Raw genomic sequence first — 22,650 nt, forward strand, 5'->3', positions numbered from 1 at the left:
ACTGCTGCTGCTAAGTCGCTTCAGTCGTGTCCAACTCTGTGAGACCCCATAGACAGCAGCCCACCAGGCTCCCCCGTCCCTGGGATTCTCAAGGCAAGAACACTGGAGTGGGTTGCCATTTCCTTCTCCAATGCATCAAACTGAAAAGTAAAAAGTGAAAGTGAAGTCGCTCAGTCGTGTCCGACTCTCTGCGACCCCATGGACTGCAGCCCACCAGGCTCTTCTGTCCATGGGATTTTCCAGGCAAGAGTACTGGAGTGGGGTGCCATTGCCTTCTCCAATAGTTACTCATAAGTTAGCACTTGGCAGATACAAAGATCTGTTTATCACTTCATATAGGCTGTAAGATTTTTTGTTTGTTTTTGAATTTTAATTTTTTAATACCAACAATATTTTGTATTGGGGTACAGCTGATTAACAATGCTGTGGTAGATTCAGGTGGACAGTGAAGGGATTCAGCCATCCATATACAGGCATCCATCCTCCCCCAAGCCCCCTCCCATCCAGACCGGAACATAACATGGAGCTGAGCTCCCTGTGCTGGGCAGTAGGTCTTTGTTGGTTATCTATTTTAAATATAGCAGTGTGTACATGATCTTTAAAATGTTTTTATTTTAAAAGAGCTATAGATTCACTGGAAGTTGCAAAAGGAATACAGAGAGACTCGTGCAGCCTTCACTTAAATTCCCCCCAACGGTTAAATCTTATGAAACTCTAGTACAGTTTCAAAACCAGGAAGGTGACGTTAGTACAATATGTTCGCATGGTTCTTTGTCATTTTATCATGTGAGAAATCGTGATGCTGATCGTGGTGGTGGTTACGAGAATCTACACAAAGGCGTCTCTTATGTGACCACTTCATGGTGATGCCCACCCTCTAATACCCAACATCATCCCTAACCCCTGGCAACCGCTGGTCTGTTTTCCATCTCTACCATTTTGTCATTTAGAGAATTTTGTATAAATGGAATCATAGAGTATGTGACCTTTGGAACTAGGCCTTTTTTTTACTCAGAATAATGCCATTGAGATCCACCCAAGCTTTGTGTATGTCATATGTTCCTTTTTATCATTGAGTAGTATTCCATGATGTGGAGTAAACCTTTCCCTGACAGAAAAGAAAGAGGAATAAAATGTAGAAGATGCTTCATAACCAGAGCTGGTTTAACCACTTGTCTATTGAGGGAAATTTGCTTGTTTCTAGTTTCCAGCTGTTACAAATAAAGAAACTGACATTTCATGTAATTATTAAGATGTTCAGTTCAGTTCAGTCACTCAGTCATGTCCGACTCTTCGCGACCCCATGAATTGCAGCACGCCAGGCCTCCCTGTCCATCACCAACTCCCGGAGTTCACTCAAACTCATGTCCATCGAGTCAGTGATGCCATCCAGCTATCTCATCCTCCGTCGTCCCCTTCTCCTCCTGCCCCCAATCCCTCCCAGCATCAGAGTCTTTTCCAATGAGTCATCTCTTCGCATGAGGTGGCCAAAGTACTGGAGTTTCAGCTTTAGCATGTTCAGTTCAGTTCAGTTCAGTCGCTCAGTCGTGTCCGACTCTTTGCGACCCCACGAATCACAGCACACCAGGCCTCCCTGTCCATCACCATCTCCCGGAGTTCACTCAGACTCACGTTAGGTCTGCCAAATTTTATTTTTTATTTCCTATTTTTCTCTCTATTGTACATTTCTGTCTGTTTTTCCTGCCTACCTCTGTATTACTGAAAGATTTGTTAAAATTCTGCATTGATTTATCTATAGTATTCTTGAGGTTTTTGGTATAAATGCTTTGTATAGATTTTAGTTGCTTGCGGTATTACATCATACATACTTAATTATCAGAGGCAATTGGTGTTGGGATCTTACCAGTTAAAGTGACATGTAAAGACCATAAATCTTTTAAGTCTTAGAGTCTTCTTTTAAATCTTTAATTGTCTATAATTTATATCTATCATTTTCTCAAATATTTCCTCTATATACATTAAAAAGAAACCACACACCAAGTATTTCCCAAAGTCATTTTCACACACAGGTAATCTAATGCAAGAGAACCAAAATTAATTTAAAAAACAAGTCAGTGGTTTGGCCAGCACTGGAGAGCCTGGCTTCCGGAATGTTCCCCTTGCCACTCTCTCTCTCTTCTCCTAACTGAGGGCTTTTCTTCTTCAGAGCTGTTTACTCTTGTTAGATGATTAGTCTTCAAGTTTTTGCCATAAGCTACTCTAGGGTGATGTTGAGCGCATCCTGGGGATGAAGACACAAGAGGCCAAGGCAATTACTCCAAACCATGGAGGAAAAACACAGCAAGGCAGAGGTCACGCAAGGGTCACCGAGGTCATGCCTGGCTTTCAGAGCGGGTGGCTACTGGGTTAGCAGGAACGAGGGTTTTGTTCTGTTTGAGGAAAGAGAAAGCCCTGTGGTTTTCCTATCAAGTACTTTGGGGCCTAATAGACTCTCTAGGAAGTAGAGGTGACTGTGGTGTTTTAGGGCACGAGGGAGCATCAGCATCAGACCTTTCCCCGACAGAAAGAGGAGTAAAATGTAGACGCTTCATAACTGAGCTCTGTCTCCCAACTTCACTCATCATATTGCCAGGGTTTCCTGCCGAACCGGAGGTCTAAGGTGAGTGTGTCCTGGGGCATATCAAAGGCCCCTGCACATTTATTTCTCAGTCCTGGTGACGTTCAATGCACTTGAAACCCCTTCCTGAGACACGGCTATAAGAACAAAAGTAGCGTAAAGCAGCTAGAGACCAAAGACGGCAAGAGGTGTCAGCTGGAGGTAAACCCAGGAGAGGTGCCAGAGAGGGCTTTTGCAAACCAAGCACAGTGCGGGAAGTTGTTACAACAGAGCAGGAGAAGGGGGAAAGGAGAAATCTGTGTTCCAGACTAAGACCCTTTGTAGGCGGAGCAGGTAGATCTGTCTCCTTAACTCACTAATTCTAAAGAAAAAGTGTCTCAAGTGGGAGGAATGGAAATGGGCAGCATCTGCATAACTAGCCATCACTTCTTGCTTGGATCAAATGCCCTCGCCTGGCTTCTGTAGAGACGACGTAGCTAAACTAGCAGGATGGCTACTAGGAACATGTCCAAGGCCTGACATTCTCGTGGGGTCTCCTGGGCCTGAGCCATGACGCCTCATCATTCATTTCACAGTCATGCATCCTCTGCTCCTGAATAGAAGGGATTCTCAGAAAGCATTCTGGACTTTAAACAAAGAAGAAAATATAAAGGATGACATTCAGGACTCACAAGGATGCAATGAAATGAGTTCTCTAATATATTACTGGCAGACTGATAAATGGGTGCAAATATTCTGTAAGCTACTTGGTAGCATATATCAAAAACTGTTTTAAAAACATATGCTTTAGTACAATATTTGCAATAATGAAGATATGTCAAGGAAATAATGTAAAATATTTTAAAGATTTTAATCATACAGGCTTTATCACAAAACAATTTGGGAAATGATCTAAGTGTCCAACAAGAACTTAGTTATGTATATCTATGTTTGACTGTCTTGCAGATGTTTTAAATTAGGGTTATTAAGACCATGCAGCCACATGTGTTTCAAAGAAGGATAAAAATGATGTGAATGTTGTTATTTTAACTATGCATAAAAATATACACGGAAAAATAACTAGTAAGGAAATCTGTCAATATTATAGCTGACTTACACTGTAGAGCTGTGGATACTTTAAGCTGCTCTATTTAAACCTATGCTGTGATATTACTTTTATAATAGACAACATTTAATAAACAAGAAAAACTAGAAAGGGAATTTTGAATCTGTATCTTCAGAGATTTTAGAAGTATAAATAGTGTAGTCAAGCATTTCTAAGGAAAATAAGCAGTGAGGAGTGAAGAAATGAAATATGCTGTCTGCTATGGTATATATAACATGAAAAAGAAATACATTAGTCATAACAAACTAATTGATATCTATTAATATCTTAGTGCTTTTCCACTGACCACTGCAAAACTTGCTGCCAGCACAGGAAAGCCTTGATTTAAAACAACAAACAACAACAAACTTTTCTAAAGTTATCTTCCTTGATCCCTTTCTTTTAGGCAGCGTGAAAGTGTGAGTGAGTGGTTCAGAGAAAGTCCTCAGCTGTTGTGAGTTCTGCGAGCAGATCTAGAGTGACTCAAGGCACTGTCCAAAGTGGGATCTCAGCTGTGAGATGCACTGAGCTCTAGTTCTTAGAGGGAACTGACTTTTACTGAGTACTCACTCTTGTGAGCTATCTGCTTGAGACGCATGACAACCCTTGGAGTTGGGCTGGTGTTATTTCCACTTTACAGATGAAGGAACCAAAGCTAAGTAAAATGCCCAGGGAGGTAGCAAGTAAAAAGCAAAGCTTCCCTGGGCCCAGATCTGTCCAACTGCAGAAACTTTGTCTTTTCTCTGTGCCAGGTTAGCCCTGCACACCACTAGGCTCTGATCTCTTAACTTCCTCTAACAATGACATTATGCCCTGTCTTCTTTCTACCTGCCTTTTCTACAGGTTGCAAAGGGCAGGACAAGCTTTCCCCCACAGCACAGTCCCTGCACTTACTAGCACAGTGCCTGGTAAGGTATTTATCTATTGACTGCAGCAACCCCTATCTGCACCCATCCTTTCCTTATTCCACGAAGGTATGGAAAAGCATTGCATGTAATTAGATGGGAGTGAACCTCATTCATTCACAGACAGTCAAGGGCTTGCTGGTTTAGTCTAAAAGCTGCTGCTGCTGCTGCTAAGTCGCTTCAGTCGTGTCCGACTCTGTGCAACCCCATAGATGGCAGCCCACCAGGCTTCCCCACCCCTGGGATTCTCCAGGCAAGAATACTGGAGTGGGTTGCCATTTCCTTCTCCAATGCATGAAAGTGAAAAGTGAAAGTGAAGTCACTCAGTCATGTCCAACTCTTAGCGACCCCATGGACTACAGCCTACCAGGCTCCTCCATCCATGGATTTCCAGGCAAGAGTACTGGAGTGAGGTGCCATTGCCTTCTCCAAGTTTAAAAGCTACTAGAGCAAATTATGCAGATGTAGAAAAGAGAAAAGAATAGGACTGCTTTGAGTGCAAAATATGAATGCAAAGACTTAATGATAATATCTGCCCAACTCTGTGGCCCAGTTTTGTCCCCTCCCCAAGACTAAACGTCCATCTGCCCTGCTACCAACCAATGCTTAGAGATGCCTGACTTTTGAGGCCCTGGCCCAAAGCATTCCAGTAGAAAAAGCTCCACACTGGGGAACTGGTAGTTGATCCTGAAACCTGTGATAATGAGACAAGATTGTGTCAGCTGCCCGGGCCACAGGCTGTAGGCAAGAGAGGTCTGGGGCAAAAATGAGATGCATGGCCCTTTCCAAATTTATTGTGCCTGTATGTGTGGGTGAGTGTGTGCATCGAGAGAAGACAGAAGTGTATGAAATGGCAAAGAACTAAAAGCCCTCTGATCAACAAAATCACAAGCCAAGGAGGTAGGGAAAGGTGTTTTATGGGCTTGACTGGAGAAGCTCTTGCAGTAATGGCAGAATCCCTCAGTTTTCTGAGGATGCAGCCCATTGTCACCTTCCCTCCACCTCCCTTGTCCCTTACTGCCTTAGGGTCAGGGTCCCAGGTCACCTCCAATCTTCCTGGGATTCCTTGGCCATGGAGTTGGGTGAGACCAAAGTGGAAAAGATGGCCTTTCTTGGTATCGTCGTGGCCATGCTCTTGATTTTGTTCAGCTTGTCCCGGGCCTGTTGGCATTTTTTCAGGCAAGTCCCACACAGATCCTTCTCTTCCACCAGATGTAGGTTGTCCAGCCTTCTGATGGAATCCATGAACATATCCGATGACTCTGCCTTGGGAAAGGGATTTCGCTTTGTGTTGAGCTTTTTCAGCTTGGGGAGCTTGGAGATGCTGTTGGGAATGTTGCTCAGCAGGTTGTCATGGAGCCCCACCTCATGGAGCTCCTTCAGAGCACCCAGTGTGGTGGGCACGCTGTCCAGATGGTTCAGGCCTAAATTCACAGTGCGGATATTCTTGAGTTGATTGAGCTCTACGGGCAGCCCGTTGGTGGTCAGCCTGTTGTTGCTGACATTGAGGTAGAGCAGAGAAGTCATCTGGCCGATGGTCTCGGGGAGCTTGTCGATGTAGTTGCTGTGCAAGTCCAGCCACCGCAGGTTCTGGAACTTGGAGATGGCATCGGGAATCTTCTTGATCAAATTCCGGCTAAGGTCGAGCTCATCCACATCAGTGAGTCGCAAAATACACTTGGGAAAGGTGGTAATTCCCATCTTGCTCAAGTCAAGGCGTTTCTTTCCATCAAATGTGATCTTGATACAATTCTTGGCCACAGCGAGGGTGATCTTCTTGCCCTTGGGGCCTTTCGCTCCCTTGGCCATGTTCTTTTAGTAGAGGAGTGTGTTTGAAGTATGTTGTTCTGGTTGACTGGTGTTCAGTTAGAGGAAATATCACACGAAACCGCCAGAAGATAGATTCTGGTAAAAAGAGAAACAGTGTCCAGTCAGATGATGTGAGGGTGCTGGACTGCCCCCAAATCATAGTACTTTACTTCCAATGGTTAAAAGGAGGGAAAGAGGAGAGTGGAGAGAAGGTAGGCCATTAGCAGAAGGAGCCTAGCCGAAGACCTTCAGCAAATTGAATGCCCTCCTCACACCTCATGCTCCCAGATGTAAAATGGGAGGTTCAAGGTCGGCGTGAAGGATGTTCAGTGCCCCTCTGGCTATGCCATTCCCTGACTTAGGTCCTGGATTATTACATACACCCTCTTCTGGGTGTGTGTTGGGGGCAGAGTAATGTCTTGGATGTGTGCCCTTTCCCCAATCCTCATATAAATCTAGTCTTTTCTTAGAGTTATCCTATGAATTCCTAGGGTGGGACAGCTGAGTTCTCAGAAGCAATATAGCCTTGATATAAGGGAATAAGGTGGGAGGAGTTAATAATGACTTACATATTACACGTCTCTTCGCCTTTTGGACTCAGAGGAGCTGGTCACTGCTACCATATTTGCAGTGTAATAAAGGTGGCACAGAAAAGCCCCCAAGTAGGAGAATGTGTGTACACCGTGCCCATGAGCACAGAGGAGAGGGGCAGGGCAGAGCCTGGAAGAACAGAGGCAATGCTGCCTTTCTCCACCTCCACCCACCTTGTCTGCTGCCCCTCACGTCCTCCACACTGTAGTTCAACTGTGGACACCTCTGCGCCAATAGATGGCATAGGACTAGCACCTCTAGGGCCGCTAGGACAGTTAGGACTGCCCACAGTCAGGACTTCCATCAGAAAAGTAGCACATGCAGAGTGACAGGTTGATTCCAGCCTCAGAAGACTCGCTTAGAAGTCTGGTTCTACTACGAACAGTTTCCTTAAATTTTCCATGCCTCAATTGCCTCATTTGTGAAAACAGCCCCCTCTAAGAACTCTTGAAAGTGAAAGTGAAGTCGCTCAGTCCTGTCCAACTCTTTGTGACCCCATGGACTGTAGCCTACCAGGCTCCTCTGTCCATGGGATTTTCCAGGCAATAGTACTGGAGTGGATTGCCATTTCCTTCTCCAGGGGATCTTCCCAGCCCGGGGATTGAACCCAGGTCTCCCACATTGTAGACAGACGCTTTACCGTCTGAGCCACCAGGGAAGTATGGAGTATAAATTAAACTATAAAGTGCTACAACAGTGCCTGGTACATAGGAAAAGCCTGATTTATGTTAACTATTAAATATTATTGTCAGGACCTTTGCACATACTGATTTTAATTCTCAACAATCAAGTAAGATCCATAGGCTTATCCCCATTATAAAGTGAAGAAGACTGAGGCTCAGGAGTGAGGAGGGTCTACAGTTAGGAAGAGGATGCAACTGGCCTGCCTATTCTAGAAGCTCTTTTCTTTTCTACAACTTGGTGTCTCTTGCTTGCTGATTTTCTATTTTGGATCAACTTCCCCCTGCCCAGAAGAAGCATGCTGTCAGGAGACAAAGGCACTGCCTCCAATTCCCTGCAGGGATTAGGGGGGAGGTGTCTGCACTTTCTCTGCTTCATCATCAGGCCCTTTACCAGGAGCTATGTTTGTGTAACACACGCAGTGCACGCATGCTCAGTTGCTCAGTCGTGACTGACTCTTTGTGAACCCATGAACTGTAGCCCACCAGGCTCCACTGTCCGTGTGATTTTCCAGGCAAGGATATTGGAGTGGGTTGCCATTTCCTCTTCCCGGGAGGAAATCCACATTCAGACAGAACCAAACTACTCAACATTAAAGAAAAAAACAACATCTTGCCTACTGGGAAACAGCAATATGAATTATTACAGGTTTCTCACTACAAACTGTGGAGGCCAGAGGTAACTGGAAAAAAATATTTTCTAAATAATGCTGAGAAAAAGAGCTGCCAACCAGACCATGAATGAAGACATCCTTTATGAATGAAGGCAAAATAGATAATCTCAGATGAATGAAAAGTAAAGGAATCTTTAGATGAAAGAGAAACTAGAGAGAAGCTTGAACTTTGAGAATAAGGGAAGAGCAATGGAAATGATAAATATCTGATAAATATAATAGGCTGTGTTTTTTCTCCTTTTACAATTTTTAAAATACAAGTGATGGCTGAAAGCACAAATTTTAACTGTCAATGTATGTAGATGGAATACATATGATGACTACAACATAATGGGAGAAGTTAATGAGACGTGGATGATAGGTAAGATTTTTAAGTTGTTTTGGAAATAGTAAAATTTAATTCTCAGTAAGCTATAGAAAGATAAGTGTGTATATTTTAATCTCCAGAACAATCAGGTGGATTATAAAATAAAAGATTCAGTTATATGCCATCTCAATTTAAATAAACAAAAGGAAGTTAAACTAAAAGAATGGGGAAATAAACTTACTATGCAAAGACTAAAGGAAAAGTGGAGTGAAACTTTTCATGACTTTGAATCTGGCAAAAGTATAATCCATAAAAGGAAATATTGACAATTTGGACTTCAACAAAATTTGAAATCCTTGCTCTGAAAGACAAACAACACCCCATGTCCATCAGAGAACTAGTATCCAGAATTTATAAAGAGCTCAAGGTCAGCAATAAGAAAATAACAATACAGTTTTTTAAAATAATGAAGCATTTCCCCATAGAAGTTGTAAGGATGGTTAATAAGCCGCAAAACCACAAAGCATTGCTCAGTGTCATTAGTCACTAGGGAAATTTAAATGAAAATCACAGTCAGACACCACTGCACAGTTACTAAAATGCCCAAACAGAAAACAAACAAACAAACATAAAAACCAGTAATACAAAGATTTGGTGAGGGTGTGGAGCAACTAGAATGCTTACATATTGCTGATGGGGATTCAAAATGGTAATATCACCATGAAAAACACAGTTTGGCAATTTCTGATAAAATTAACCATACACTTATTATATGACCCAGCATTTCCCCAGCTAAATACTTAACGCCTACCCACCAAAGCCAAAAACTCAGGTTCCCATGAAAACTTGGGTTTCTAATTGCTCTATTCACATTTGTCACAAAGGGAAACAAAATTCTGAAGGTCTTTCAGTGCCTGGATGGATAAGAAGTTGTGGCTTCTCCCTATAATCCTATAATCGGTACTATTAAGCATAAAGAGAACAAATCTATTGATACATGCAACAACTTGGATGACTCTCAGAATCATCCTGCTCAGTAAAAAAGACAGTCTTAAAAGTCTACATAATGATGCTAGGAAAGATTGAAGGTGGGAAGAGAAGGAGATAACAGAGGATGAGATGGTTGGATGGCATCACCGACTCAATGGACATGAGTTTGAGTAATCTCCGGGAGTTGGTGATGGACAGGGAAGCCTGGCATACTGCAGTCCATGGGGTCACAAACAGTTGGACATGACTGAGCAACTGAACTGAACTGAATGTTTTGCCTTGTACAGGGCATCCACATGTGTATCATGTGGGCCCTGCTGGGGTACATATGCATGCAACCATGTGTATGGACACGCACACGGTGGGGACAGCTCTGCACAGGGTGGCATATCAGGAAAGCTGTCCTACTGCCCTTGAGTTAAAATCATAATTTAAACAAACATGGACCGAGATAGGGGAGCCTGTGTTCTAATCGTGTTTATCAATGACTTCTCATGGTAAGGTTGCCAGATTTAGCAAATACAATTGCAAGATACCCCATCAAATCTGAGCTTCAGATAAACAATGGACAGTTTTGAGTATACATAAAGCAATGGCACTCCACTCCAGTACTCTTGCCTGGAAAATCCCATGGACGGAGGAGCCTGGTAGGCTGCAGTCCATGGGGTCGCTGAGGGTCAGACACGACTGAGCGACTTCACTTTCACTTTTCACTTTCATGCATTGGAGAAGGAAATGGCAACCCACTCCAGTGTTCTTGCCTGGAGAATCCCAGGGACGGGGGAGCCTGGTGGGCTGCTCTCTATGGGGTCACACAGAGTCGGACATGACTGAAGCGACTTAGCAGCAGCAGCATGCCCCAAACACTACATAATTCTGTATTTTACTCGGCAACTCTGAAAGTATAGTTGGGTCTGAAAGCATAGCAAAGTTTCCTTTGTTCATGATTCTTGTTACTTCTTTGGGGCTAATTTGAGCCAAGTCCATGTGCTTATCCCTGCGTTCATTCATCCATCTATACTCTCATTCAGTGAGTTTATCGAGAGCCTACTAGGTACCAAGTCTCTGTGTTATTTATACAGGTTAACAATACGCAGAGCCAGTTTCTAAACTCAAAAAGTTAAAATCTAGATTGTTACTGATTCTGGCCACCGGATTCTCCTGAGCCCCAAAAAGCCCAGGCTGTCTTTTGTATTTCTTGCATTTAATTAAGACAAAGTTCAGCTCAGAGAGGACAAGCACAGCAAGTAAGGGCAGAAGGCCCTAGTTGGGAAGAATGCTTCCCATAGACTGGAGATCCAACCAGTTAAGCCCAGCTGTGCCTACTCCCCAAAGCCCACCTGCACCATGGTAAGAAGCCTCTCAGCTCTGACGACTGATGGGGAGGAAGCAGCATGGAGCTGTCCACAAGGACTTCTCCAAACGGGCCCTTGGCTCAGAGCGGGCTCAGTCATCATCACCCGCAGGCAAAGGAGGAGCTAGCTGGGATGACGCATTCTCCTCTTTCTCAGCACGTACGGGCCCCCAGACAGCCCAGGCCAGGAGAAGCCTGCTCAGTCCCCACCCGCTTCAGGCTTCTCCCACTTTATCTGTCTGGGACACTTGCCCTTGGCTAGGGAAGGCAGGGTGTGTTGCTCAGGGTCCATTGTAACCCCTCTAAGCTGTGAGAGCTGCTAGAAGCACACCAGTGCCAGGAACCCCCAGAGCCCAGGGACATCCATCCCTTTTTGTATTCAACTCTGAATGGTCAGCATCCTGCCTAGGCCTGCCCACTGGGTAGGAGAATACGTATTGCCAAAAGAAGTGTGAAATAGATGATCTTTCAGTACAGCTAAATCTCATTGATGACCTGTGGTTATCAATTCATAGAATCTTCAAATATCAGTGTAGGGTCAATCCACACAAGGGCAATTATAGGGAGAAAGAAATGTAAATAGATAATCAGATAGATGGGTAGGTAGATAGACAGATGGATGAACAGACAGAATGATGGTCAGATAGACCGATAGAGGGTAGTCAAATAATAGATTTCATTTCACATGAACAGCTTAGAAACATAAATAGAAGTTTCTAAATGTACTGTCTTTTTGTTTTATACAATTGGTTTTTATACTTTATTAAAACTGGTCCAGTTGGTTTGACTTTAATTTCTAGTTAATTTTTCTATCTAGTCATTGTGAATCAACCAGCATGGTGGGACACCCCATGGATATCTAAATTAAAAATATAATGGCAACTTATATTTTAAAACCATCAAAATATGTGCAAGCATTTTCAGTTGTAAGATCATTATCTTTCACTAGAATACTAGAATTTATCTGATGCTTCACAGTCATGTATCTTTATATTTTTAAGAACAATTATATATATCTATATCTATATATATATATCGGAGAAGGCAATGGCAACCCACTCCAGTCCATATATATATATATATATATATGTGTGTGTGTGTGTGTGTGTGTGTGTGTATGATAGCTTTAAACCTTTTGCTAACATGATCTCATAATTATTTTACCCTTTTCACTGATGCACTGAGACCAGGACAGACATCTTGTGGAACTGGAACCCCCAAAGTCATTGTTTCACAGCCCGTGTTTGGGACTAACTTAGGAAGCTTTGTATCATGTAGGGGAGAAATCTCTTTTGCTTGTGGGACATCTCTTAAGAGGAAGTAATGCAAATTTCCCTCAGTGAAGTCAGTCGTTCAAAAGCCATTCATTATTCTCTCTCCTGACTAATAAGACACATTCATAGATATGTAAGAGGAGAGCCTCGCCTCTGCTGTGACGTCCTGTGAGCCTTCAGATCGCTCCCCATGTCCCTGACCCCTTCCCAGACTGAGCTGTTCCTTCACATGAGAAGCCCTGTGGCAGGTGGAGATGTGGGTGGTCACCTTGGTGCTGTCTGTCAATGGGATGTCTAGAACCTTGGCCAGACCTCTAAAACAGGCACGGATGTTTGACTCAAGAGTCATCTAAGCTGGGGGAAAGAATTACTCTTTGCCCAGAACCCACTCTGGGCCAGGAGCTGTGTTTTCTACAACTAGATCTGCCTTTTGGAGCATAGACTCACTGGAGATATAGACATGAAGTGCTTTTATTTTTTTCACTTCTGCCCCCAGCTAGATTGAGCTCTGCTTTCCTGTGGGCAGAAGGACAGATTGCTAGGAAACGGACAGACTAGAGGGAGAAAGATTTCCGTGCAGTTCCCAGCAGTACCCCCAGCAGACGCTTGGTGGAGTTGATGGAGAGAAATGATGGTGACAGGCAGGAGGGGTGAAATCCTACAGGGACCCCACGATTGTGAGGGCTTTCTGGAGTCAGTTTTGGAAATGCTTCGCGATGTCAAGAGCCACTCACTACTCTTCATTCAGGTGGTATGCACCATAGTAACCATTGCCAGCATGTGCTGGGCCCTTTCTGTATCTCTAATCTCCATAGCAATCATGCAGTGTCCATCCTATTTTTAATATAAGAGAATTAAGGCTCAGAGAAGTGAAGTGACTTCCCCAAGTTCACAAGACCACACAGCTCAGCTAAGCCTAGGTTCCCAGGTGTTACATGCCCACGAGCCTGGGTGTGTAATGCCAAAATGTATGGTCTTCCCACTACAGTGTCCTGCCTCTCTTCCCCCAGTTGCCTTTGCTGTGGGCGTGTTGCCTGTCATTCCACTGTCTAGGGGCCAGTGTGTGGGGTTATTGTCTTCACAGATGCATGTGTATGTGTATAGACCTGAATGTAATTGAATAATATGAATTTCAAGCTATTTTAATAGCATTGCTGCTGCTGCTGCTAAGTCACTTCAGTCGTGTCCGACTCTGTGCGACCCCATAGATGGCAGCCCACCAGGCTTCCCCATCCCTGGGATTCTCCAGGCAAGAACACTGGAGTGGGTTGCCATTTCCTTCTCCAATGATAGCATTAGTGGAGTCATTTAAATGTACGAACTTGGAGATCAACAATGAGAGAGGGCGGAGAAACAGTTTAAAGGGTACATGTAATGCTACCAGTCAGTTCATTTATAGGTGTGTGCCCCCTCTGTCCATGGGATTCTCCAGGCAAGAATACTGGAGTGGATTGCCATTTCCTTCCCAGGAGATCTTCCCAACCCAGGGATTGAACCCAGGTCTCCCACATTGTGGGCAGACGCTTTACCATCTAAGCCACCAGGGAAGTCTAAATAAATTTTATACGTATCCTTTTTTTTTTTTTTTAAAGGAAAACATGTATTAGAAATTTTAAAAATTATTGTATATTACTGTTCTACTTGTGTATCTTCTTAGAATTTTACCAACATTCCCATAACATGTTGTATAAAAATAAACTGAAATAATTTGACCTCTTAAAAAAAATGAGGACAAGGGAGTGATGATGGAGACAGAAATCTATTGTTCCTGAGTCCCTCTGGTACCCCTGGGCTCCCGAGATGTGGGCCTCCTTAAAGGTTCTGTTTTCCATCCAGCATGGGCTCAGAACACTAACCCACTGTATTCCCACATGCCCACCAGAGAAGCTGGCCCTCTGCTGCCCTGGGCAGGGGTGGAAGGGTGTCTGCCTGCTGTGCAGGGCTCTGAGACGCTGTGTGCGGTCGCCAGAAGTGCATTTCATGGCCTGGCCTCACCTGAAAAGCAAACACTTGGAAGATGCACTTCCGAGAGTCCCAAACTGCAGCCTTTGTCGGACCCACGATGCTGTCCGCCCCTCCACAGCCCCCAGCACGCACACCCTCCCATGAACACCCAGCCTTTAGAGGCCCTTCATGCCCCCTTCACAAAGAAAGTGCCCTCCGATTTGCCATTTCTTTAGCCCTCATGACTTTCTGAGGTAGGAATATTCCTGCTACCCAAAGATAAGGACCTGGGGGTGAGGTGGGCGTAAAGCAGTTTATCCAAGCTCAGGCCACTCAACTTAATCCAGGGCTTCTGGGTGGCATGTTCCGCCTATGACATCAGAGCTGCCACAGACAGAGTGTCTGTATGGAAAGTTCACTTCATTTGGTGATTATCTGGTTAATTTGATCAACGCAGTGCTAAGGATTTTATATTACACATGTACAGGTTCCTCTGCCTCTAATATTATTTACTTCTTTGTCCTCAGCACCCATGTGGGGCTGCACAAGGGCTGCCTGTGAAGCCATTATGTGTCAAACGGGCCCCTTCCCCCTGGAGGGTAGTAAGAATTCAACTTTTATTTGAAGCAAAAGTTCCCAGGGGATCGCATGGCCCAATAGGAAAAGATTATGATTCCTTACTGGTTTAATAGCATCTATTTTGTGATTCTGAAAGTGCTTTGTTTTAATTGGATTTGTTAAAGGAACAAAAGGGAATAGGTGCCTTACAATTAAAATAAAATATTAAGATTATTAGTTTAACAGCCTAGAAATGCCTTGTTCATCAAGCAACATGTTCAAAGTACACGAAGCAACCTTGACACCCAAAAAGCAAAGAACCAAAGTCAGTGCTGGTACCTTTAAACCCCAAGAGGTGAGCATTAATTCTGTTTCAATCAACTAATTCAGCTTCAATCAACGTGGTTTAAGCACTGCTATTGCCAGACAGACACAATTGCATTTTCTCACAGCCTGGCCCTCCCTTGCAGGTAAAGAAACTGGGCTCGGAGAAGCAGATTGGCAGGGAGAAAAGTGCAGGGGCCTTAGATCCACGTGGGTTGCCACCCAGCTCCCCATGTGCCGTCCTGTGACCCTAGACAGTCTGAGGAGCCTCGCTGAGCTTCAGCCTCCACTTCTGTAAATAGAATTATAAAAGTGGCTGCTTCTGAAGGGCGAGGTGAGGGTGAGTGTTTGGACTGTGGGGGACGGGGTGCAGAGAGGAGCCACGGCTGGACAGGACCACACAATTGATGTCAGTGGAGCCAGGACACCAGGATTCCAGCTGGGCAGAAACCTGATTCAGACCCCGCAGCACAGCATCCTTCCTTGTGGGGGCATCCCTGCCTCCCAGGGGCAGACTTTGGGTTACTCTATCAGAAAGACAGACAGCTCCTCTGAGGCACAGTGCCTCACACCCCAACCAGGATCCCAGAGTGGGGGGGCAGTTCTCAAGTGTCCAGTGATACCTGCATTTTTTCTGCACCATGCCCCATCTGGCCCCAGTGAGAACTTGCTGAGGGGTGGTACACCCCAGCAATGTGCACGGGCAGGCACCCCGTGTGGCACCCCCATCTGCTGCAGGACAGTCCCCAGCATTGAGAAAGTCTTTGCTATAAACCTGCCCACCTGTGAAGCTGTGAGATACCTTGAAGGGGAATGTGGAAGCTTGGAGGCCAATAGAACTGGGCTCCGTCCCTACCCTCACTGACAATTTGATTTTAATCGTGAGCTCAGTTTACTAATCTGCAAAATGGGTTAGAAAATTTCAGGTTTTTGTGAAAATTGAGGTGATGACTGTATGCTAAGTGATTGTATGTTAAATGGTACTCAGTGAATGGTAATGTGGTTCCTAGCACCTGTATGATGGCAAATAATGCTGATAAATTCACCCAACAGCACCATATTGACCACCTCCTTCAAATTACTCCACACAGGCCAGGCATTTTACAGACACTATAACCAATTCTTACACCTGCCTGACGTATGTATTGATTTTGGTCTCCACTGGACAGATATGGCACCTGAGGCTCAGAGAGGCTGGTGGCTCATCCAAACTCCCGGAGACTCCAAGTAGCAGCACCTGCCTTTGCCTGTGGTAGAAATAGGGACGTGAAGAGTGTCGTCTAGTGTGTTCTGTGCTGAGGATACCTCCTTGCACGGCCCACCCCAGCCTGAGACTCAACCACGTGTTTGTGGGTTCCGGGGTCCAGGATCCCTCAAAGAAAGGGTTTACCTCTAGACTTCTCAAAAGACAGACTGTGCTCTAAACCCCAGCACAGTCAGCAGTCATCAGGGTCCCTTCGCAGGCTCCAGCCTCCAGACTGAGCGAGTTTCCTTAGAGGGGTGATTGGCCGGGTGAGGACTGGTACACACACTCATCTCCACCTGCTTGTGGAGCAGGAAACAACACTCAGGGGGACTCAGACTCTGAAAGCTCGTCAAGGTGACCCCAAAGGCCCACGGGTCCCCACACTAACCTCCCAAGCTTGTCATGGCCCAGGTGCCTAGGACGCCAGCAAGGTGCCCTCCTGCCTGGGGCTCAGGGCCGGCTTCCTCCCCTTCTATGTAATGAATCAGCTGGCATCTGAGGTTTGTAAATAAAGCACACCAGGGAAGCCTGCATTTCCAAAGTCACTTGCTTAGAGGAGGAAAGGAAAAGAGTTTAAAGAGGTGTTGTTTGGCAGAATTAAAGTAAAAGAAGTGCAACCAGAGGAAAGCTTACCCTGTTGTCCTGGTTCTTCCTCCTCAACTGTGAGACTTTGTCACCAGGCAACAAGAGACCGGCGTGGATTAGCATAATCTTGACGCCAGCCTGCAAGGAAGGCGGGGTTAATAGGGTCTCCAGGACAGGGTCTGCGGTCCCAGGGGCTTGTAGAGGGCTTCCTCCTGGTTTCCCCCAGCAGTGCCCTGGGGATCGCAGTGCAGGACAGCTGCTTTCCGTGGCGACCGCAGGAAGTGCATGTTGCTAACAGAAGGGAAAGGGCTGCGCTTGCCTCTCTGAAGGGACAGACATCTTACTGTGGCTCGCGAGATATCATTGACTTCCTTGTAATGTGCCTCAGTATTTCTTTCTGCTCTTTTGGTCTTATCTGTTTGTTTATTTATTTGGCCAAAAGGTTAAATGTTAAAATTATTTTGCAAATAATAAAATAACATTATAAGAAAATTAGAAATTGCATATATAGAAACAAAAATATAAAAATACTCTAACTGTATTACCCAGGTTGAATTAAAAAATAAAATAATTTTCAAATAAATCATTTGAAATGCAAAATTAACCCAAGCAATGAAAATTTTGGAAGGTATAAAAAAGGAAAATGAAAAAGTTCAAATTAAAAAATAAAAATATGGTAAGCCATTAAGTTAGAAATATAGTTAACTATAAAACTTCTTAAATATGTGAATACTAATATTGATCCTAATACTAATATAATATGAATACTAATATAAAATGAAATAAAATTGATCATTTAATTTAGACAATAAATGGATTTAACATAATAAGCAAATGAAGATGACTAGAAAATGAGAAGTTACCCGAGCTTCTAAAACTTAGTGCATTTCTAATTAGAATTTTCTAAAAGCATATAATTTAAATTAGAAAATAAGTAATCTGAAAGTTGTAAAACATAGATAAACAAAAGTAAAATTAGTATTTTAAGGGAGAAAATATATGAAAACAATACATTAATTTTTAACTTTTAAAAATTTTATTGAACTATAGTTGATTTACACTGTTGTGTTAATTTCTTCCGTACAGAAAAGTGGATCAGTTATGTACACACACACATATATTTTTGCACAGGCACAGGGCTGCCCAGGTGGCTCAGTGGTAAAAGAATCTCCTGCCAATGCAGGGACACAGGTTTGATCCCTGGGTTGGGAAGATCCCCTGGAGAAGGAAATGGCAACCCACTCCAGTATTCTTGCCTGGGAAATCCTATGGGCAGAGGAGCCTGGAGGGCTACAGTCCCTGGGGTCACGAGAGTCGCGCTTGACTTAGCGACTAAACAATAACAAATAACACGCATATATTGATATATTCTTTTTCACACTCTTTTCCATTATGGTTTGTCATAGAATATTGAGTGTAGTTCTCTGAGCTGTACAGTGGAACCTTGCTGCTTATTCATTCCATACACAATAGTTTGCTTCTGCTAACTCCAAACCCGCCTTCCTCCTTCCCTACCAGCTCCCACCACCCCTACCTTGGCAGCCAAACTCTGCTTTCCATATTGTCTGCTTCTGTTTTGTAGATACGCTGATTTGGATCATATTTTAGCTTCTGTGTGTGAGTGATATCACGGTGTTTGTCTTTCCCTCCCTGACGTTTCACTTAGTACGATAATCTCTAGGTCCATCCATGTCGCTGCAAATGGCATTATTACATTCTTTTTGTGGCTGAGTACGATCCCATTGTGTAGCCATAAAATATATACTACATCCTTATTCATTCATCTGTCATAGACGTTTAGATGGTTTCCTTGGCTATTGCAAATAGTGCTGCTGTGAACATAGGGTCCACCTGTCTTTTCGAATTACAGTTTTGTCTGGGTATATGCCCAAGAATAGAATTGCTGGATCATATGGACACTTATTGTTGGTTTTTTGAGGAACCTCCTTACTGTTTTCCATGGTGGCTGTACCAATTTACATTCCCACCAACAGGGTGAGAGGGTTCCCTTTTCTTCACACCCTTTCCAGCATTTGTTTTTTGTAGACTTCTAATGATGGCCACTCTGACTGGCGTGATGTATCTCACTGTAGTTCTGATTTTCACTTCTCTAATAATTAGCGATGCTGAGAATCTTTTCATGTGCCTGTTGGCCATCTGTATGTCTCTTTTGGAGAAATGTCTTCTGCCCGTTTTTCAGTTGGGTTGTTTGGGTTTTTTTGTTGCTGTTGCTGTTGAGTTGTATGAGCTGTTTGTATATTTTGTAAATTAAGCCCTTATCGGTTGCACTGTTTGCAAATATTTTTTCCCATTCCTTAGGTTGTCTTTTCATTTAGTTTACGGTTTCCTTTGCTGTGTAAAAGCTTGTACTCTTGATTAGGTACCACTTGTTTAGATAAATACATTTTAAAATGCAGATATGTAAAACTTTGTAAAAATGGGAGCCACTTGGTTTCAGCCTCTAGAGGTGATTTGAAGTGATATGAACCTCCAGGCTTTTCACGTATCAGCAGCATCAGGTTTACAGCATAATTGTGCAATAATAATTCAGTAATTTTGCTAATGTTCATTTTAACTCCAAATGTACCCAGGCTGACAATCAGGTAGCTGCCCTCTAATCCAGCCAGAACAAAGGTGCTCATTGTCACTTTTGGGGTTTTGTTGGTGGTGGTGGTTTTGCTTTTGTTTTCTTTTCCCCTTCAGAGGAAAGCAGTTGTCTTCAGAGTCAGGGCCTGGAGTCAGGTGTGGTCAAGGTGGGGCCCAGTAGGTGCTCTGCAAGGCCTGGTGTGCTGGACACTCGTGGTGCCTGCGCTAGGCTCTAGCAAACCTAGTGGGATTCCCTAGCCTGCGTCATCTCGTACCCCACCTCCATTTCCACACCTGAAGATAGAGATCGCGGCTGTCTCACGAGTCCTTGTGAAAATTAGACAACAAGCAGTCTTTACAGTTTCTAATGCATTAGATAAATATTATTATTGTTTAATAAGAGATTTATACATGTTAAGACAGGAAGTTACAATAAAAGGGGTCAATATCCTTTAATTCAGGAGGATATCTCTATTTTCCGAGAATGCCTATCTATTACTGGATTTCTATTGACCTACAGGGAAGCACAGTGGTAAAGAATCTGCCTGCCAGTGCAGGAGATACAAGAGATGCAGGTTCGATCCCTGGCCAGGAAGAGTCCCTGGAGTAGGAAATGGCAACCCACTCTAGTATTCTTGCCTGGAAAATTCCATGGACAGAGGAGCCTAGTGGGGCTACAGTCCATGAGGTGGCAGAGTTGGACACAACTGAGCAACTGAGTATGCAAGCATTGACCTACAATCTAGATTTGAAAACCAGACTAACCCCAAATTTGCTTCTGAGAAAGGAAAATGAGGAGGGAGTATGTTTCTATTAGCAGTCTCTCCGCTTCTCATGGAAAACTCTGCCCACCCCACAGACTGCATCCCCAGCATACTCCTCCAGAGCCACACCCAGGCAAAAGATGCTGGCCTGAGACACAGCCCAAACCATTAGTAGACGCACTTCCAGTTTGACAAGATGAGTGAGTTTTCTTCTCATTGTGGATTGCATTTTCTCGACACCTCTTACTCACTAACCCGTTTCACTGTGGTTTTTCTATTCGTAAAACTCATAACTGTTTTGCAAATAGAAAAGATACAGGAGAATTTGGAGAGGCATCAGTCTTTTTAAATATGTCTACTTTAGCTCCGTCTAGTCAAGGCTATGGTTTTTCCAGTGGTCATGTATGGATGTGAGAGTTGGACTATGAAGAAGGCTGAGTGCCAAAGAATTGATGCTTTTGAACTGTGGTGTTGGAGAAGACTCTTGAGAGTCCCTTGGATTGCAAGGAGATCCAACCAGTCCATTCTGAAGGAGATCAGCCCTGGGATTTCTTTGGAAGGAATGATGCTAAAGCTGAAACTCCAGTACTTTGGCCACCTCATGTGAAGAGTTGACTCATTGGAAAAGACTCTGATGCTGGGAGGGATTGGGGGCAGGAGGAGAAGGGGATGACAGAGGATGAGGTGGCTGGATGGCATCACCGACTCGATGGACGTGAGTCTGAGTGAACTCCAGGAGTTGGTGATGGACAGGGAGGCCTGGGGTGCTGCGATTCATGGGGTCGCAAAGAGTTGGACACGACTGAGCGATGGAACTGACTGACTGACTGACTTTAGCTCTGGAGGCCCAGCTTCCCTGTAGGCTCTCCCTGGTTATTTTCTTAGTGTCTAAGGACTAGCCATAGCCTCCTAATCCCAGGGGTGAGAAGAAGCACAGGCAGGGACACCTCAGATCCCATCCTTTCCTGGGCGAGAGGGTGTAGCCTCCAGCCAGATGAGTCCATTGGCAGAGACCATTCTGGCCTGGGTTAGCCTACCCTCTGAAGGCCGCTGGCAGGCTTCTCTACCAGCCTCCTAGGAGAGATGTGAGTTCCTGGGCTATGCCTCCGGCTCATTCTAAGAGACAGGCTCAGGGTAGAGTGGAGGTGCCCATCAGGTGGAGCTGGACTAAAGGGAGTGGAGTCGAAGGCAAGACAGTGAGGCAAGCCATGGGCACTGGGCTTCTGGGGTAGAGAATGCCCCAATACCATGTGGCAGCAGTACTCAAGCTTCAACAACTTCTAGGGCTTCACGGACACAGATTCGATTAAAGTGAAGCAGCACAGGTAAAAATCACCCTCAAAAGAGGAAAGAATTTGAACCCAGCCTAGCTGTTGACCAGCCACAAAGTTCTACTTGAAGATAGTGTCCCACCTATGGAAGTCTTCCAGAGGAGTTTAGACACCTGTCTTGAGGTGAGGGTGAGTTGGTAAGATGTCCTCTGTGAGCCCACCATGATAGGCCACCTTCAGATTAAGCAGAATGACCTACCTAGGCCTCAGTGACTTTAAACTCTTCCATTCTTCTCAGCTCCATCCTAGGTGGCCTGAAGGCCTGGACTCTTGCCCCAGAGACTCCATGGCAAACCCTGAGTTGACAGAGCAGGAGATCTGATTCACAGGTGGCACAGTTGTTCTAAGAGCTTTCAGAATGGTATTGGCAGAACAAGGCAGGTCTTGACCAGAAGCACGTCTTCACTCGTTTGCCACACTCTTCTTCCTCCCAGAGTAAAACAGAATCAATCCTGCTCTAGGATAGCACCAACATCCACTAGAACTATACCCACTGAGGGAGCCCCGTGCACACACCTGTGCTAGCCTGTCCCAGACCCATGGCCACACTTGCCCCCCAGCACTTCTGGGTCAGCCATGTTTGAAGGATGAGGTAACAGCAGTTCAGAGCAAGCAAGTGGTGGGGGCAGAATTTGAACCCAGGTTCTAGTGACTCCAAAGATGATGCTTTTTCCCATGTGGGCTCCCTCCAACCTTAGATGAGCTTTAGAAAGCCAAGAGTGATCTCTGGCGTCTTGTTTAATCTACAGCCTATGCTATAATTATGGGATAGTATCAATTCTGAAAGAAGTACTTTAATGACCAGATATTCATAAAATTCACATAGACCATTCCAAAAGTTCTGTAATTGCCTTCAGATAAACATAATTTTTTGAAAAAAGAAATCTTTCAGAGAGAACTCACCTTTGGTTAGGTGCGTTTCAGGGTACTGCTGGTAATGGTGTCTTTTTTTGATGGTAATGAAATGATGGATCTTTCTTGGAGCTCATAGCCGGTGAAATGAGCGGTAGGATGGTAAATTGCCTTTATCTTCTGCACGCCATTCCACATGATGGCAATGTCACAA

General features: G+C 44.4%; 2 protein-coding genes across 10 annotated transcripts in view; one reads left to right on the top strand and one right to left on the bottom strand.

The window, feature by feature from the left end:
• WDFY4 (WDFY family member 4) overlaps positions 1–22,650 on the top strand; it is a 248,168-nt gene that overhangs the window by 188,867 nt on the left and 36,651 nt on the right. The window lies entirely within an intron of this gene.
• On the bottom strand, positions 1,938–22,644 carry LRRC18 (leucine rich repeat containing 18). 4 transcript variants are annotated; one of them, XM_061405651.1, is made up of 5 exons: positions 22,488–22,644; positions 21,784–22,007; positions 16,952–17,041; positions 5,613–6,472; positions 1,938–2,242 (listed from the first exon to the last, which is right to left on the bottom strand). In XM_061405651.1, the coding sequence occupies exons 4-5, from the start codon at positions 6,374–6,376 to the stop codon at positions 2,221–2,223; spliced, it is 786 nt and encodes a 261-aa protein (XP_061261635.1). In that variant the 5' UTR covers positions 6,377–6,472; positions 16,952–17,041; positions 21,784–22,007; positions 22,488–22,644; the 3' UTR covers positions 1,938–2,220. The 4 variants fall into 4 exon arrangements, with proteins under 4 accessions (XP_061261635.1, XP_061261634.1, XP_061261636.1 ...); XM_061405650.1 differs by lacking the exon at positions 21,784–22,007; XM_061405652.1 differs by lacking the exon at positions 16,952–17,041.

The sequence above is a fragment of the Bos javanicus genome, chromosome 28 (genome assembly GCF_032452875.1).
Source record: "Bos javanicus breed banteng chromosome 28, ARS-OSU_banteng_1.0, whole genome shotgun sequence".
NCBI classification, from domain to species: domain Eukaryota; kingdom Metazoa; phylum Chordata; class Mammalia; order Artiodactyla; family Bovidae; genus Bos; species Bos javanicus.